This window comes from Mytilus trossulus, chromosome 14 (assembly GCF_036588685.1).
Source record: "Mytilus trossulus isolate FHL-02 chromosome 14, PNRI_Mtr1.1.1.hap1, whole genome shotgun sequence".
Lineage (NCBI taxonomy): Eukaryota > Metazoa > Mollusca > Bivalvia > Mytilida > Mytilidae > Mytilus > Mytilus trossulus.
In genome coordinates, this window is record NC_086386.1 from 18,118,289 (window position 1) to 18,138,941 (window position 20,653).

Consider the following 20,653-nt stretch of genomic DNA (forward strand, 5'->3'; position numbering starts at 1 on the left):
ATTGTGTTGGATTTATCAGAATTATAAGTCACATTGATATTAATCAGAAGGGTACATATTACGTTAGTTTATTAGTGAAAAGTAAATCAAATAGTGCATCGTAAATAAAGCACTTATTAATTTAATCATCTAACTACAATTCTGGACAATGGGAGATGATATTTTTTGTATCAAAAAAATGTAGTGCTATAAGCCTGGGAAGATTTAGATAAAGGGTTTTGATTTCATTTCATCTAATCTTTACCCCAAAAAAAAAGAAATCCCAAAAGAGATGATTTAACAATAAAACTTTATTAATTAATGTGATCATGTAAAAGGTAAAATTACAATATATTGAGTTTCAAGGAAAATTCAAATTGAAAAGTCCCTTATCAAATGGAAAAATCAAAGGCTCAAACGAATGGATAACTGTCACATGAACTTTTGTGTGATGTGAAGATAATTCATGATACAGAAAATGGTATTTTCGGTGTTTAAATGGAACATAAGACATACCGATGAAAATGGCTTTTCAATGCATTGGTTCCACAATGTTATGAAATTATCCTCCTGTTTTCTTGCATAATTGTCACAAAATAAATATCCTCTCTGAAAAATAGTTTAATACATTTTTATTGATATTTCAGTCTGCTATAACTAAATAACATTTGTGAACACGCTCATATAACACTACTGCAACAGTTTGCAACGCCCTAACGTTGTAGCAGGACAAAGAAAATGTCACCAGATTCCTAATTTAATGGATTAACTCCTACGGAAGACAACTCATTGAACTGATAATAATATGTTGAAAATATGCTCCTCTATATAGTATGCTCTTATTATATACAAAGTTTATTGTTTCAGAGAAGTTGCGACTACAAACTGTTGCAGTAGTGTTTTAAGTCTAAAGTTTTGAATTAAAAGGACAGAACTCCTAGAAAAATTAAGTTTTCACAAATTCCCGTCGATATGCACATCTACATAAAGAAAATCCTTACATTCTACAAATTTCAGTGTGTGGTTTGAATGGAGTTCCGATGACAATGAACAGGACTGACTGATGGACAGTCACAAACGTCGAATTTTCATATTTCTGACACACGAAATACAATTATAAAAAGAACTCATTGAAATTTAATACAAAGCACACAAAAAAAACACATGAAACAAAATATTTTTTAAACAACAGCACGCAATTTGTAAGGTAACCCTAGTGGCTCAGATGAGTAATAATCGTATTTACACTTGTATGCAAATTTGTCCTCCATTACGTAAAATCACACAGGTTCCCGTAAACTTTGACATCCAAATTTGAAATATTTGACGTCACAATTTAAAAGTGATTGTTTTTAATTTCAAATTGTTTTGCTATCATCAAATGAAACCAAATTGGTCTCAAAATTGAATTACATATTATATTAAAAGCATAAATATGTTTTATCTGGTATATCGATTGTTTCCTGCTGGAGCTCATACCTTTATAATTTCCATCAACAATTTTATGGCTTGTTCTTCTGTTCTTGGTTCACTACCTTTTTTTACATGAGTCAAAGCTTCTAAGGCGGTGGTCCATTCTTCGTCATAAATATTATGGAACATTTCTGCAATTTTTGTCGGCCTATTTTTGTCACTAAGGTCGGTAAAATCAGGATTACCCTCCGTCAATTGCTTGCTGGCAAATCCACTAAGCCTTAAACACAATATAAGCGTATTGAGTGAAACTTTCAATTGATTTAAATACAGGCATTTAGTAATTTATAGTTCGTAATAAAAGAAAACAAAATAGTCATTGCGTATTAGTCGTAATACAAACACAACACATTGATGCTACAAGAAAATAAAAACATATTATTTTCACTTGTGTATAACATTGTAACCGGAGAGCAAGTCAAGAGTTATACATGAATCATACTGACGATACTCAATATTAAATCCTAGTTAATCTCTTGGAGGTTTTAGTTGGACGCAAAATGTAACCGGTGAACATGATTTGTCTTATACCATACTACTGTACTGAATGATTGAACTGTAATGGAGAATATATATACGACGAGAAAGCCATCACTACGTACTGAGCTGCGGTAATGGAGGACGATTATTTTCTAAGTTTCAGAAGCACCGCTTTATCATAATACCAAAGATTTTCAAAAACCAGAGACTCCTCGAATCGCTTACCTTGTAAAGATATATTATTTTTATATTATTCTTTTAATTTCATTGCTATGTGTGACTCTATTTCTGCATTTCGAGTTATTGTCAGACAACCAAAAATTTATAATAAAAACACATAACTCACAAAAGAAAAGAAAAAGTATAAAAGAAATGTCTAGAGGGAGTTCACGTAAAAAGATATAATCAGTTCACCAAAAGTGTCATGGAAATTAGTTAAAATCTGTTTGAGTTATTGTCTGATATATTGACGACGAACGGATTGACAACGGTACATCATACGTCACGCAAACGGGTGTATAAATCAAAGTGATGAATATCACTCATGGAAAGATTGGAAGAGCAGTTTGAATAATTTCTTTTGGTATGTCGTGGACAAACAAGAACATTAATAAAGCATTTTTTTCATTAATTTAGATGATTATTCGAAATTTATCATGTAAAGTATATGCCTTACTTGAAGACTTTTTAAATATTCATATTTATTTTTATATTGTTTCAAAAATCTTGTTAATCCTTAATTAATCATTTATCTTTCAAACATAATTTATAGAATCACTTAATGTAGTATAGATCAAAAGTAATAGGCAATGGATAAATCCTCCTTACATATCAAGCATTTAATATACACATTTGTGTATTCAATTATGAGATCAAATACTTGTGTATTAAGAATTAGATATATATTGAATGGTCTGTATAGTTATGAGGTTGATATGTAATGTGGTCAATTTAATTGGCAGTTTAGGAGGTGGGGCACTGTAATTAAAGGTCCACCTGAAATCTTATTGTTCTGTGATAATGACAGTTGTCAATTATACTTGTATTGTATCAATACTCAACTATTAATCAAACTTATTAAAATAGCCTGCACATCAACATATCTGAATGAGATACATTCGTAAATGAACTGTTTCAAAAATATACTCTTCTATTAGTTTTTATTAATGTGTATTATGTGCACAACATGAGAACTAAAGGGAACTATATTTCAGTGTGAATACATATATTTAGTAGCTAAGCTGTCATGCTGCTAGGGAGGTCGGTGTCTAAGGAAAGATTTAGGACAAATTCCAATCTTTCCGAAAAGCAATATCTGAATTGATGGGGAAACGTATGCAGGTTAAAAGTAGATAAAATATTAAACACAACGTAATAAATTTATTACCTGAATATCTGCACAGGATGCCACAGAATGACAAATTTTCGGTGAAAAAGAAACAAAAATTAATGAACTACTACAATAACCTAAGACAAGCTTTAACTCTGAGTCCTCTTCATCGAGTGTGATAAGATATTTATCCAGTCGAGACAGTTAAATTTTCAAATTAAAAGCGCTCAGCGAGCCTCGTGTTTTTAATTTGAAAATTTAACTGTCTCGTGTGGATAAATATCGTATCACACTCGAGGCAGTGGTAGAATATATATTCATACAATGGGTGCAGATAGGGATAAATTGACGAAGAACTAGAGAAAAAAATACAAAAACTGTTCAGGTAAAAAGATCAATTATATTGATATATTTTATTCTTAAATTTACTTACCTGTTCCTCAATTCGTTCATTTGCAGATTTGCGTCTTTAAGATCTTTTTGAAGTGAATCAATATCTTTGAATTGTTCTGATGCTCTATGTTCCAACTGTTTATACATAGTTTCTGGATAAAATATTTGTCCATCGATCTGAACTGGTGCATTATCAGGAACTCCAGTAGGATGACGACTTTGAGTGGTGTGTGCAGTTTGGTGAAATGTAGTGGTCTGAAGACCCTGTGTGTTTACACGAGGATTTCCAGTACCGCTGTACGTGCTACTCAAATTTTCTCTTTTGTACTGTGTTTTCTGAAATTTTTATTCAATAAAATGACTTAAATATTAAATAGATTCATATACTGTTCCATTTAGTCTTCAGCAATAGACCGTATATATAAAAAAAGAAGATATGGGATGATTGCCAATGAAACAACTCTTCAAAAGAGACCAAATTGCACAGAACTAATAAATATAGGTCACCGTATGGCCTGGACGAAGGAGCAAAACCAAAACCGTATAGTCAGCTGTAGAGGACCCTAAATTACAAATATAAATCATCCAAACAAGAAAACTAACGGCCTTACTAATGTACCAAAAAATGAAAGGAAAAAAATATGTTGCACATCAACAAACGACAACTACTGAATAGCAGACTCCTGACTTGCGACAGGCACATACATACAGAATGTGGTGGGGTTAATTATGTTAGCAGGATCACAAATCATCACCCTAACCTGGGACAGTGGTAAAATAAAATATAAAAATCAGTTGGAAATGGCTTAACTCATCAGATGGACACAAAGAGAAATACATCTAACAATAAAATGCTTCACCCAGCGCAGCCTGGTACGACTGCAGAGGTCGAGTCCTGAACAGTTAAGGCAAGTTTGGACACTGAATAACAAACTCCTGACTTGGGAAGGGCACATGCATACAGAATGTGGCGAGGTTTATCAAGTTAGCAGGATCCCAAACCCTCAGTCTAACCTGGGACAGTGGTGAAATAAAATGTAAAAATCAGTTGGAAAAGGCTTAACTCATCAGATGGACACAAAGAGAAATACTTCTAACATAATAATGCTTCGCTCAGGGCAGCCTGATACGATCCCAGTTAAGACAGGTTTTACACAATGTGTATGCTTTATACTGTCTGAATTTGAATTGTGAACAAATTTTTGACATAACATAGGTTGCTGACAAAATAAAAGTGATCAAAGATCTTAAAAAATTGAAATGGGACATTTAGTTTTCCTAGTATGGTCTGATATCCAAGGTCTAATAACATTGTTAGATTCAGCATATGCAAAACACCAACAATTGAATTCAGTTGAAAGTTTGACTGTGCATGGACCCTTCAAACATAAATTTGGGTTAGTTTGAAAACAGGGCTGAAAAATAAAAATAAAAATTTAAAATAGAATTCAGCATATCATAAGAGTTACAAGAAATAAGTTATTGATGAAATAATAATAAAAAAATTGGACCTTTTGGTCGATGCCACTGCTGGTGGAGATTTATTTCCCCGAGGGTATCACAAGCCCAGTAGTCAGCACTTTTTGTGCTGACATGAATTGTCATTGATATGGTTATGTTTATAAATTTACTGTTTACAAATTTTTGAATTTTTGAAAAACTAAGGATTTTTTTTACCTCAGGCATAGATTACCATAGCTGTATTTGGCAAAACTTTTAGGAATTTTGGTCCTCAATGCTCTTCAACTTCGTACTTTATTTGGCCTTTTTAACTTTTTTTGGATTCAAGCGTCACTGATGAGTCTTTTGTAGACGAAACGCGCGTCTGGCGTATATACTAAATTTAGTCTTGGTATCTATGATGAGTTGATTGGACCACAATGTAGACCAATTTAAAAATGGGGCCCAATATTCAAAAAAGTAATACAAAGTTAAAACTCCAAAAAAAATTAAGACTTTAAATTATTTCCATTGCAATAGGTAAATAAGTATTGACTTTCAATTGAAGATTTCTTGCCTCTTGACAATACAATACTATGTGTTTTAAAAATTGTAACTGTATATGTTATACACACCAATTTTGATTTGTATCTCCTGTCATATCACTATGTGTTGCTTTCATATATAAATCAGAAATAATCAATGTTAAAATATCCTTCCCCCCAAAACAAAACCATGTATCTACCTGCACAAAAATGTAAAAAAAAGTAAGAACCCCTTTAAAAAAATTGAAGAAAAAAATCCCCTATTTTTTTTTTAAATTGAAGATTATTTTCTTTTTAGGAATAATGTTCAATTTCAGAGATTTCTATAACTTATCACCAGTTATTGTCTTGATAATGGTTTGGCCTTTTTTCCCTTATTTTGTGGATTTCATTTTATCAAAAATTAAAAAATTTCTATTTGTCATAGATTTTAAGATAAATTAAACATCTTTGTGAAATGAAAATAAAACTTTTACAAAATTAATGGCATTTCAGTGGTACAATTCACAACTATATCATAGGTTTCTGACGAAATAAATGTGGTCAAAGATCTTAAAAAATTGAAATGTGACATTTAGTTTTCCTAGTATGGTCTGATATCCAAGATCTAACAACATTGTTAGATTCAGCATATGCAAAACACCAACAATTGAATTGAGTTGAAAGTTTGACTGTGCATGGACCCTTCAAACATAAATTTGGGTTAGTTTAAAAAACGGGGCTGAAAAATAAAAAATTAAATTCACAATAAGATTCAGCTTATCATAAGAGTCACAAGAAATAAGTTTTTGATGAAATAATATAATAAAAAAAATTGGACCTTTTTGACCACAATGACAACGTAGACCACTTTAAAAATGGGGCCCAATATCCAAAATAGTAATGCAAAGTAAGAACTCCAAAAAAATTTAAGACTTTAAATTATTCCCATTGCAATAGGTTAATTAGTATTTACTTTCAATTGAAGATTTCTTACTTTTTACACAATACAATACTGTGCTGTTTTAAAAACTGTTACTGTATATGTTATACACGCCAATTTGGATGTGTATATCCTGTCATATTACTATGTGATGCTTTCATATTTAAATCAGAAATAATCAATGTCCCGTTTATCAGTAACTCTAAAACGGGTCATCAATCAAGCAGAAAAGTATCGGTCAATATTCATGAGTGAACTGTCAGGCTGACCAAAGGTGACAATCAGTCGATGTTCCAGAGACTAGACCTCCAGAGTCTGCACATAATCGGATGCCTATAAATACAGCTTCAACCGGAGAACAATTGTTGAGTGGAATCAGCCACCTGCAGTGTAGGACACAGCCGGTCGCCTGGTCGCCAAATGCGACCAAAACCTTGTTTGGGCGATTAGAAACTGTAAAAAGATAGGTAGTTACTGACCCAAAAATAAATCATTGGGCGAGTGCATTATTATTCTCAAAATCGTAATTACTCATATAAATAACGCAACCCAACTTCGGAACAATCATTTTCGGAAATCCTCTGGTCACATCTTTAAAACGTACAAGTTGAGGAGGTGTTCCATAATTGGAAGGATACACATATAGAACAAAAATACGTGCATTAGAATATTAACATGACGGATGACAAACACATTGTGCGTGATATTGCGTGTTTAGTAGGTCAAATGACGCTTTACTGGCAATGGGGGTCGCTAAACAAATTGTGTTTTATAAAAGATAACGACAGCCATTGACAGTAAAATCCCGTCTGACCCACTAAACCAAACAAGGACAAGGGAATTTTGAAAAGAACTCCAAACACGGAAACAACCACAGGCACTTGTTTCTATCCATACGAAGGTCGACTATCCATAGAGCATGGATAGAAACAAGTGCCTGTGGATACAACTGAGAACCTGTCAAAATATTTTTCATACGATTGTGGATAGTACACCTCCAAGAACAGAAACAAGTGATCAGAAAATATTACGTTTATAAAATGTCTTTTGATTTTGTTTTGCACTGAATTTTGGACTGAAATACAAACTTTTGAAATGACTGACCGAATAGAATATCGCGGAAATTCCCAGTACTAAGATCTACTAATTTCAAAAGATCAATTCGCAGAAAACTGTTTAATTTTAAACACAAGAACAAAATCTTCAGTGACGGGCACGAAATCACTATGCAACCGAATGGAACTTCACTTCTCGCTACTCTCATGAAATGAGACAGAGAGATCACTTTTTTCTCTTCAATACCCTATATCGATCTATATTAGGCACTGAACAGTGAGGTTCCATTAATTCAGTGACAATGAAGATTGGAAAGTTTTTTTAGTGTTATGTGTCGGCAAGGTTTGATTGAAGAATTAAGAATTTATATTGGTTTTTTTCATTTTTTATGCGTCAACATGGAAAAAAAAATGTGTAAAATAATTGGGCTACCAATTTGCATTTTGGGCCTGTGAAGTAATTTTTTTACTGGCCCAAAAATTTTTTTTCGGGCCAGCCTTCGGCTGGCCCGACTGTCCTACACTGACCTGGCGGCACACGACTTAAATCAAAAATATCAATTCAATGAACTCTTACGCTTAGCAATGTAAATTATTTACACAAGACTTAAAAGCTAAATCTGCAAAACATTATGGTTGAATATAATATATAATAATTGTTTTACCTGTTTTTCATATGCTGTACAAATGTCTTTCAGTAAGCTGAATTCGAGCATTGCTTTTTGACACTCTGGTAGTCTTTTAGACTTGTAAATACCCCATATATGTTTGATTAGTTTACTGTTCTTGTTGTCATCTACTAGTTCTTCACCAAGTTTGCTATAACTAGATACAGACTGATGCTCATACTTTTTGCAAAGCGACGTATGCTGAAAATCAAAAAGATATTAATGAAAATCGATATTATTTTATACCCAAAAATATGTTTTTAGTATAAACATTACTGCATTTATTTATGAACGGAATCAAAATGTTTAACATAAATACCAAACTGGGAGGAAAATTCAAAGAAGGAAAGTCCATCAAAATTTACAAAATAAATGTTATCAATCAACAGAACAAGCGAAAAACAAGTAATGGAAATTTTTAGCTCTGTCTTACAGGGAGTAAATAGACCAGTCGCACAAACTTTGAACTAATTTACAAAAAAAAGGGGGAAAAAGTGCGTTTTCAAATATTAATAAATAAATCTTTAACAAGATGCTCCGCAGGGCGCAGCTTTATACGACCGCAGAGGTCTAACCCTGAACTAGTATATACACAACATTAAAGCTGGGTACAGCTCTGAATTTGAATTGAGATTAAATAGTTGACACAGCATAGGTTTCTGACAAAAAATAAATATGGTCTAAAGAACTTTTTTTTTGCTTTTGAGCAATTCACTATGCTTTTGAATATTTATCCATAACAACAAAATATTTTAAGAAATTTTCTTTGTAATTTCTGAAATATGAAATGAGAAAAATTGTCCTCCTCCTCAACTTTTAAAAAATTAAATAGGGAATGTGTCCAAAGGGACACAGATAATGCCCCGCTTGACATATAACATTATAAAGGGACATAACTCAAGAACTGTAAAAGTGAAGCTACCAAAAATTGAACTTTAACTGAGTTGAGAGGTAATAATCATTATATACACATTTCATAACTGGCGTACTAAATTATAATCCTGGTACCTTTGATAACTATTCATTAAATTTAGTTGAGACAAACTTAAGTTAAGAGAACAGGAATTAAAAAATCCTCAATTTTTCCATTTGTAAAGGGGCATAACCCTAAAATGGCAATGAAAGTGCTTGTAATCACTGAATGAAAAAGACTGCTTTAATTTATCAGTTGGTAATAGAGTGAATATTGCATTGTATATTGTATATAGCATTGATTTGAGTTGATTAAACTAATATTTTGGACAAAGAAAGATAACTCCAATTTTTAAAGAAGATTTCATAAAGCATTGGTTTTAGGTGATTCAACAACCGTTCTGGACAAAGAAAGATAACTTGAAACTACAAAAATACTTGTTTTTTACCTCTTTTTGGTCTTTTCTTCCTAGACTGTTTGTCCAATAACCCACAAAATATATCCCAACCTTCTGCTTATCGTATTAAACATTGTGGTACAATTTTAGAACAATTGAAATACTTCTACACAACTGTTTGTACTGACACTAGATAAATGCTTGTGTTAGGCCTCTTTGGGCCCCTAATTCCTAAACCTTAGGGACTGTCACCATAACCCCCAAACTCAATCCCAATCTTCCTTTTATGGTTGAGAATATTGTGTTAAAATTTGATTGTTTTCTATTAACTTATACTAAAGTTATTATCCGGAAACAATGAATCCGTCTTCGGATGAGGCTGACAACGACGACAAACGACTGCAAAAATCTTTGCGGTTGTATAAAAATTGGTGAACATTTTTAAAAGAAAGAACACACAATTGACATTAAGCATGAAGTTAAATGTTCTAAAAATCATCAAATATCCAAAAGATTTTTCTAATCAAAGAGCTGATAGCTCTGAAGTGGAAGAAGGTGAATAAAAAGTAACTTGAATTACCATAAAAGCAGCCCAACTTACCCAGGCTGCTTTGTTCCATTATTGTTAAAATGTATTTTTTTCTTCAAACAAGAAAAGGTAATAAGTACATGGATTTCCCATCCGTACAATCTCTTTCTATGTTCAGTTGACTATGAAAATTATGTAAAATCTTTAATTTGGCAGTAAAATTAAAAAGATCATATCAAGAGGAACACATGTGTACTAAGTTTCAAGTTGATTGGATTTCAACTTCATCAAAAACTACCTCGACCATAAACTTTATAACCAGAAGCAGGACGGACGGACAGACTAGAAAACATATTGCCCATAAATGGAGCATAAAAATAGTAAGACTTGTTACATACCCGCCAACTTTTGAAAGTTCCCATATGGGGTTTTACTGCACAACAACAATTTTAAAGGTTTCAATTTTTAGCGACGTATTTTGCAAGATCTGGATTGTCTAGAAAAAGTGTCATATTTGTATGATGAACTTACATGCCTTTTCCTTAAGTCTGTTTGTATGATTCTAGTTATATATTAAATCGGTAGAAAAAATATACATGAAGCTAGCAGACCAGGGTTTATTTTCCAGATTAAGAATATTAGATGCTTGTTGAAACTTCCAATTTTGAATAATGCACAAAGATGGACCTTTAACAGGTTGGGAACAATTACACTCCAAATGAGGGTAACCTAACTGGAAGATCATCACAACCCACTGTAAAAAATGAGCACAAAAAAAGTCATTTATATTCATATTATTTGATAAAACTTTTCCCCAAGAACTATGCATCTATTAAGTACTGAATGGTCAAAACATCATGTTTTTTTATCGACATAAATTTTGTCGTAAATGTAACCAAATGATGTATAAATTGTGTTTTTTCTTCAAATTTCCATCAAATTGTAATGTTTATAGTTCCCTTATTGCCTCTCTATTTGAATAAAATAAAATAATAAGAAGAATCTGTTTCTTGTTTTGTTTTGTTTTTGACAAATGATTGTTCACTGCTTGCAAATGAATCATTATATTTATATATCTTATCTGTATATATTTTCGTTCATGTCTCCATCTCCTTATCATTTGTAAATGTTAAGACAAATAAAAAAGAAATAAGCTCCACATGTATATTTGCAACATCGTAAATTAATTAAAAAAATAACGTACACTAACACTAGTACTGCATGGATTTTAAGCATTATGAAAGTCATATTTGTAGAAAGCTTAAAAAGACTTAAAAACTGTGTCAAATGTCTTGATATTTCTTAGCTTACACAATAAAAATTAATATATAAACTAACATTTACACATTTAAATTTCAACATTTTACTGGGAATTAATCTGACTACTATGACTACTAGACCTTTTAGTAGTCTAGTTGCACATATTTTAAAAATGTTGACTTTTAAAGATTAGGAAACAAATTTATCATATAAACTTCAATGTAATCCTTGAAAGGAGGTCTAGATTGCTAAAATAATTTATAATTTTATTTTTTTTATTTGTCCAAAATCATTTAAATTCATTTAATTAACATCATTTTATGATTATTTGATTAAAATGTTAATCATTTATAGTCTTTTTACAATTTACATTTTTAAAGGCAAAATAACTGAAAACAGGCTAAAACAAAGGGAAGTAACAAAAAAGTATTTCAATATTCCAATGACACATCGTTTTGATAACACAACGGCAGTTAGCCGGAGGTAAACATCGTTGATTACCAGTATGTTTGACACCCACGCTGTCAAGTGAACCATATAATTATACATCTTCTTTGATGTTCAGGTAAAATTTAACACAAGTGTCAATTACACCCGTACAGTAGTAAGAAATGATTAAATATGGCGTCTGAAAATTTTCATTCATGAAATATTTCATACACGGGAGTTTTTTCTCCTAAACGGGAGGACGGGAGGAGACCCCTGGAAACGGGAGTTTTGTTCTCCCGCCGGGAGGTTCACATGTATGTTACGAAGGGCATCTAATTCGCATGAAAATGGAAAACCATGAATAAAGACCACACTTTATATATTCTTTTTATTTATATAAAAATAAAATCTTCTTGTCTGCAGGATTGCAAATTCGTAACTTCAAGGGCGAACTTGTAAACAGGGCGAGTTGTCCCGATACCAATTCACGCATGCGTAATACAAATATCTACAGTTAAAACATCCTGTTACAAGTAAACAAATAACGTTCATGTGGATGAGAAGAAATCTAATAATTTACATAAATAAAAGGGTCATATTTACGATAGTGATTGTTTTACAATCATAATTTACAAATTAAATGATTCAGATGCCTGATCATGTGTAAAAATCGGTGTCAGGAAGTTGTTTTGAAATTGTAATATACGAAATGAATGCGGCATACAGAGACTCAATGCCAAGGGTCGGCCCCTTAAGTCTTCAGAAGACTTGACGTCTTCTTCCACTAAAAATCTACTTTTTAAACCAATTTTTAACCCAAATATGGAAATTTCAATTAACCATGCAGTGCCGCAGACAGGAAAAGAAGTATAGACTCATGAAAAATGAACATTTTATGAAAATCTTTTCACCAAAAGTTCATTTTATACATATTCTACCTAAATGTCAACAATTTAGCCATGAAAATAATAACACTAAAGCAAAAACAGTACTTTTGTATGTAGCTGTCTCTTCAACTTTGCTCTTATTTTCAATAAATCTGTGCAACTAAAAATTGCATCATAAGAAGAAGATTTCATTGAGAAAAAATCTTTCTATGTTCTTATTCATTGAAAATCATGTATGTAATACCATCAAAATCTCAATTTGCCTCAAACTGTTGTGCTTTATATCTATTAATACTATAAATATAAAAATAAAATCTTCTTGTCTGCAGGATTGCAAATTCGTAACTTCAAGGGCGAACTTGTAAACAGGGCGAGTTGTCCCGATACCAAATTCACGCATGCGTAATACAAATATCTACAGTTAAAACATCCTGTTACAAGTAAACAAATAACGTTCATGTGGATGAGAAGAAATCTAATAATTTACATAAATAAAAGGGTCATATTTACGATAGTGATTGTTTTACAATCATAATTTACAAATTAAATGATTCAGATGCCTGATCATGTGTAAAAATCGGTGTCAGGAAGTTGTTTTGAAATTGTAATATACGAAATGAATGCGGCATACAGAGACTCAATGCCAAGGGTCGGCCCCTTAAGTCTTCAGAAGACTTGACGTCTTCTTCCACTAAAAAAGAAAATATTTGTTTTTGATTAAAAAATCTTAAGATTGATGTAAAATAATCAATGTGTTTTTTTTGGTTTTTTTTATCATTTATCAATCTGACTAGGTGGTAGTGAAAAAGAAAATCAAATGTAAAAAAAAAAAGCGATGACATTATGCTTAATTCGATGTGTCGTGTAACCCCACCACCACCATCATCACAATATCATATAACATCACCTTAAATTATGTTTATCGTATAAACGAACACCCTATTATTATCTTCGCCATTAAAATGTATGGATAATCAATAATTTTTTATCAAAGAATCTATGTACTGGTAATAAGAGACTTGAAGATCTTAATGCCAATGTTTTTCTTGCTTCATAGATGTATTTTCCTTAACAAATAATTGATTACATTCTGATTAGTAAGGTCTATATGGTCAACAGATACTTGACAAGACTTATCAATTTGTTTTTTTTTTCTGATATTAAGTAACAATGTGTACATACTCTGTTAGGATCAATATCTGAAAAATATTTTTCAATCTCCAACATATCTCTATACTCTTCTACTGCTTTTTTAACAAGTTGTATGTCGGATGGGTGTTTAAGAACCGTCTCCAAGGCTTGTCGTCGTATTGCTCCCGTTGGGACAGATACAGACTGGTTGAATGCCATTGTCTATAATAATGAAATTCATAACAGGTTCAGGTTATCATAATGAATACATATTATCATAGTGATACAGTTAAACAAGTTGAGAATCTGAGGTTGTATCGCTCGTTCCTCTAAGTGTACATAGCATTGACTCGGTGAAATAAGTTATGAACAAAATTTTTGCATACAGCAGACAGTTCAGTTCCGTTTTAAGTGGTTACGTCTGATCTTCACAAGCAATGTATGCTTTAATATTATGCATAAAACATTTATGTGCTAATAGTTCGAGCTAATTTGAAATCATGATCATAACTGCGTACACTTTTATCATTATGAAACAAACACAAGCATAACACCTTATCTTTTATATATATATATATAAAAACTCGTCTAAACATCAACCCAACAATGTTAGATCTGTAAAATGCTATCCCAAATGTTTGGTTCTTCCCTCGACGGGATTCGAACCCATGCTACTGTGATATCGTGACACCAAATCGCCTGCACTGCGGCCGTCCCGCTAGACCACACGACCACCTCTACAATAATAAAGCTTTCGCTGGCCGTGTGTTACCTTAAGCTTTCCTCGTCAGTTTTAATCTAGCGGCGTACTACAGAACATGATATATAAGACATGAAGATGTTATTGTTACAGATCAGCTAAATTATCTATAGTAAAGGATCCTACAAATAAATGTAAGAAACTTTCACAGAAAATAATTATAGTTATAAGTACGTCTGAGACAGTGACAACTCTACAACAGATGTATCCATCGGATCGCCATCAATGATGTTGATACATGGCTGTGAACATAATGTATATACAACTCGTCTAAACATCAACCCAACAATGTTAGATCTGTAAATTTGCTTTCGCAAATTTTTGGTTCACCCCTCGCCGGGATTCGAACCCATGCTACTGTGATATCGTGACACCAATTCGCCTACACTGCAGCCGTCCCGCTAGACCACACGACCACCTGGGCTCTACAATAGATTTCGCTGGCTGTGTGTCACCTTTCCTCCTCATTTTTAATCTAGCGGCGTACTACAGTACATGATATATAAGGCATGAAGATGTTATTGTTACAGATCAGCTAAATTATCTATAGTAAAGGATCCTACAAATAAATGTAAGAAACTTTCACAGAAAATAATTATATTTATAAGTACGTCTGAGTCAGTGACAACTCTACAACAGATGTATCCATCGGATCGCCATCAATGATGGTGATACATGGCTGTGTACATAATGTATATACAACTCGTCTAAATATCAACCCAACAATGTTAGATCTGTAAATTTGCTTTCGCAAATTTTTGGTTCACCCCTCGCCGGGATTCGAACCCATGCTACTGTGATATCGTGACACCAATTCGCCTACACTGCAACCGTCCCGCTAGACCACACGACCACCTGGGCTCTACGATAGATTTCGCTGGCTGTGTGTCAACTTTCCTCCTCAGTTTTAATCTAGCGGCGTACTACAGTACATGATATATAAGGCATGAAGATGTTATTGTTACAGATCAGCTAAATTATCTATAGTAAAGGATCCTACATATTAATGTAAGATACAGTCACAGAAAATAATTATATTTATAAGTACGTCTGAGTCAGTGACAACTCTACATATATATATATATATATATATATATACAACTCGTCTAAACATCAACCTAACAATGTTAGATCTGTAAATTTGCTTTCGCAAATTTTTGGTTCTTCCCTCGCCGGGATTCGAACCCATGCTACTGTGATATCGTGACACCAAATCGCCTGCACTGCAGCCGTCCCGCTAGACCACACGACCACCTGGGCTCTCTATATACCCAAAACCAACAAAATATAAGAACAGAGTTTTGTCCGCCGCGTTGAACATATTTTATCTGACCAAACACTTTTTTGTTCTTTTAGATTTTGTTTTATAAAAATCACGAAGAAGTGAACGTTTGTAAATAAAAATATTGGGATGCAATTTCCATTAAAATCAATATTTCAAAGGGGCAGGACGTTTTTTGTTTTAAATATTCGATCAGCGCTGATTTTCAAAATTTTCCAAGACATTGCTGATATATAAATTTGATAGAAACCTGGCAAAAAAAGTTCACGTGAGAGCGTTAACAGTCCAATATTCTACATAAATATAAGATCTACAAGAGGCAAACTCCTTAAAGGGGCACTAGCTACGAGATATATTAATCAAAGCGCGAAAGCGCTGTAAAGGCAGTTAATTACAGGTTGTGTGTATTTCTAGTCTAGATACTATAGTATATCATTATCTTCCATAGTACAGAGGTGGTTTGTAGTATTTAAGATTAAGAGTTCTCTCGTACCTAGTTCACCTATATTCATAGTCTACTGTTTCAGTATATTTTCTGTACCTCGCCACAAATGAATTTTTTATGACATAGAATTTTTTTTCTTATTTACATAAATAGACGTCTTTTAATTATTGATTATATACACATATTCAATGACTCCCATCCTATGAAAAGTAGTTGACAAAGACTGACTAGTCAACGTACTGTATGTATTGCAAGAACATCAAGTAACATAATGGTAAATGTGCATAGTTACATGTCAACTTTTTTTATGACCATATTTTTCAACTCAAAGCAAAATTATATTTCAGTATAAACATGATAAAGTAATTTACCGGTATGATTGAAAAAGGAGTTTTTCATTTAGAAAACAATGACATCTGGTGGTCATATATAATAGTCATCTCATTAGAATTTTAACCACTTCCCATATTTGCAATTAAGACAAACATGACAATAGAAGAAAATGATGCAATGCAAAAACAAAACTTACTTGTAAATTATGAAATTCTCTTTACGGTATGAGTTTTTCTCATTGTTGGCGATTGTACAGTAGTACCTGTAACTGCTTATACCCATTTTTTATGCACTTTAGTTTGATAAAACCACTAAATATCATGTATATACCACATCTCCTTATTTTTATATGCATTACAATATCATTTACAATTGTAATTCAAATCTATATATTAAACACAGGCACTTGTCTCAAAAAATAAAATTCCTATATACCTTAACATTAAGGTATATATAGGGAAAAAAAATTTTGAGACAAGTGCCTGTGATATCAAAGCAAAATGAATTGCACCGCTTTCATTTATGCATCCTTTGGCAAAGTACAAGTTCTTAAATTACACAATATAAATTTATTTATATAAAAATAAAATTTAGTATACGACTCTTAACAGATACAAATCAAAGAGCTGATTGCTCTGAGGTGGAAGAAGGTGAATAAAGGGTAACTTGAATTACCATAAAAGCAGGCTGCTTTGTTCCATTATCGTTGTGATGTATTTTTTTTTCTTCAAACAAGAATGTGTCATAAGTATATGGATTTCCCATCCGTACAATCATTTTCTATGTTCAGTGGACTGAAAATTAGGTAAAATCTTTAATTTGGCAGTAAAATTATAAAGATCATATCATTAGGAACACATGTTTACTAAGTTTTGGGTTGATTGGATTTCAACTTCATAAAAACACACCTCGACCATAAACTTTAACCTCAAGCAGGAAGAACGGAGAGACCAGAAAACATAATGTCCATAAATGGGACATAAAGATAGTAAGACTTGTAACATAGATACCCAACAACTTTTGAAAGTTTTCATGTTTTTTAGCTCACCTGGCCCAAAGGGCCAAGTGAGCTTTTCTCATCACTTGGCGTCCGGCGTCCGTCGTCGTCGTCCGTCGTCGTCGTCGTCCTGCGTCCGGCGTTAACTTTTACAAAAATCTTCTCCTCTGAAACTACTAGGCCAAATTTAACCAAACTTGGCCACAATCATCATTGGGGTATCTAGTTTAAAAATTGTGTCCGGTGACCCCGCCAACTAACCAAGATGGCCGCCATGGCTATAAATAGAACATAGGGGTAAAATGCAGTTTTTGGCTTATAACTCAAAAACCAAAGTATTTAGGGCAAATCTGACATGGGGTAATATTGTTAATCAGGTTAAGATCTATCTGCTCTGAAATTTTCAGATGAATCTGACATTCCGTTGTTAGGTTGCTGCCCCTGAATTGGTAATTTTAAGGAAATTTTGTTGTTTTTGGTTATTATCTTGAATATTATTTTAGATAGAGATAAACTGTAAAAAGCAATAATGTTCAGCAAAGTAAGATCTACAAATAAGTCAACATGACCAAAATGATCAGTTGACCACTTTAGGAGTTATTGCCCTTTATAGTGAATTTTTAACCATTTTTCGTAAATCTTAGTAATCTTTTAGAAAAATCTTCTCCTCTGAAACTGCTGGGCCAAATTATTTGAAACTTGGCCACAATCATCATTGGGGTATCTAGTTTAAAAATTGTGTCCGGTGACCCCGCCAACTAACCAAGATGACCGCCATGGCTATAAATAGAACATAGGGGTAAAATGCAGTTTTTGGCTTATAACTCAAAAACCAAAGCATTTAGAGCAAATCTGACATTGGATTAAATTGTTAATCAGGTGAAGATCTATCTGCCCTGAAATTTTCAGATGAATTGGACAACCTGTTTTTGGGTTGCGGCCCCTGAATTGTTAATTTTAAGGAAATTTTGCTGTTTTTGGTTATTATATTGAATATTATTATAGATATAGGTAAACTGTAAACAGCAATAATGTTCAGCAAGGTCAGAGTTACAAATAAGTCAACATGACCAAAATGGTCAGTTGACCTCTTTAGGAGTTATTGCCCTTTAAAGTCAATTTTTAACCATTTTTCGTAAATTTTATATATCTTTTACTAAAATCTTCTTCTCTGAAACTGCTGTGCCAAATTGATCCAAACTTGGCCACAATCATCTTTGGGGTTTCTTGTTTAAAAAATGTGTCCGGTGACCTGGCCATCAAACCAAGATGGCCGCCACGGCTCAAAATAGAACATAGGGGTAAAATGCAGTTTTTGGCTTATAACTCAAAAACCAAATAATTTAGAGAAAATCTGACGTGAAGTAAAATTGTTAATCAGGTCAAGATCTATCTGCCCTGAAATTTTCAGATGAATTGGACAACCTGTTTTTGGGTTGCAGCCCCTGAATTGGTAATTTTAAGGACATTTTGCTGTTTTTGGTTATTATATTGAATATTATTATAGATATAGGTAAACTATAAACAGCAATAATTTTCAGCAAAGTAAGATCTACAAATAAGTCAACATGTACGAAATGGTCAATTGACCCCTGTAGGAGTTATTGACCTTTGTAGTCAATTTTCAATCTGCTTCCTTTGTTTAATATTCACATAGACCAAGGTGAGCGACACAGGCTCTTTAGAGCCTCTAGTTTTAGTGCGCAACAACAATTTCAAACATTACAATTTTTAGTAAAGTATTTTGCACGATTTGGATTGTCTAGAAAAAGTGTCATATTTGTATAATGAACTTACATGCCTTTTTCTTAAGTCTGTTTGCATGTTTCTAGTTATTAAATTGGTAGAAAAGATGAACATGTAGCTAGCAGACCAGGGTTTATTTATTTTTGTATTAAAGTATATTAAATACTTGTTGAAATTTCCAATTTTGAATTATGCACAAAGATTGACCTTTAACAGGTTGGGAACAACACTCCAAATGAGGGGTAACCCTCATTTGAAGAACATTACAACCCGCTGTTAAAAATGAGCACCTTTTTATTCTTATTATTTGATGAAACTTTTCCCAGCCCAAAAACTATGCGTTTATTAAGTATTAAATGTTCAAAAATTTAAACATGTCAAAAGAATTTTGTGATGTTTCTAAACTTATATATATCTTCTTTATCTTCTTTATTAATATATATATGACCCCTCATTTAGAAAAGTTGTTCCAAATATAATGAATTTTCCCACTTTCCAGTTAAAAATCTTAATTTTTTTTTTATTGTTTTCAACAGTAAATTTTAAAATCACCCCTTGTTTTAGGCACAGTCCCTCATTTAAGGGACACCACTCATAACGGTTTTGGGGGGGGGGGGGGGGGCACAACCTGTTTGTTGGTCTTTGTGAAAAAAAAGAATAGTGCATTGTCCTTTAAATGATTTTTAAATTGCATACAAAAATATAATATATTACAACAAGTATTATGTCAATAAATTAGCATAATAGTCCCAGTCCCATATATTATATCAAATATTATTGGATGCCGAATTGACTTTAAATAGGTGACGATTTGACAAGATGCCGATTTGACTTTCTATGGGTGCCGATTTGACCAGGTGTCGATTTGACTTGTACCCAAAAATACTCAGCTAAAAATATCTGATTACCCGATGAATCTATATTCATTGAATATTCTACAATAATAAGTAGATCTATTGCTTAATGTATGAAAGGGCTGGAGGATTGATGGAGTGATTTGTATCAGTTACATCACCAGGATGTTTGCGATGTTTGCTTAAAAAATTATCAGCTGATATGTAATGATTAAATTTGTTTGCACTTGCAGTTTTTAAATCCTATATTCTTTAAAATAAATCAAATGTCCTGAAATATTTATGTGAATTATTATCTTCCATCCATAGTTTGTCTTTACTTGTTTAGTAAACAAATTAATATCCATTATTTACATTTTCACACAGGTAAACTAATTTGGCTATAAATACATCAAAGCATGTCTG

At 32.5% G+C, this 20,653-nt stretch overlaps 1 protein-coding gene across 1 annotated transcript in view; it reads right to left on the reverse strand.

Moving 5' to 3' along the window:
• Window positions 1-20,653, reverse strand: part of LOC134695972 (uncharacterized) — a 30,080-nt gene that overhangs the window by 2,863 nt on the left and 6,564 nt on the right. Inside the window, exons 2-6 of the mRNA XM_063557477.1 lie at window positions 13,883-14,053; window positions 8,283-8,486; window positions 3,696-3,991; window positions 1,459-1,672; window positions 496-588 (exon numbers count right to left, since the gene is read on the reverse strand). Coding sequence (XP_063413547.1) covers window positions 496-588; window positions 1,459-1,672; window positions 3,696-3,991; window positions 8,283-8,486; window positions 13,883-14,050 — 975 coding nt within the window. The 5' untranslated portion in view covers window positions 14,051-14,053. The remainder of the gene's footprint in view (window positions 1-495; window positions 589-1,458; window positions 1,673-3,695; window positions 3,992-8,282; window positions 8,487-13,882; window positions 14,054-20,653) is intronic.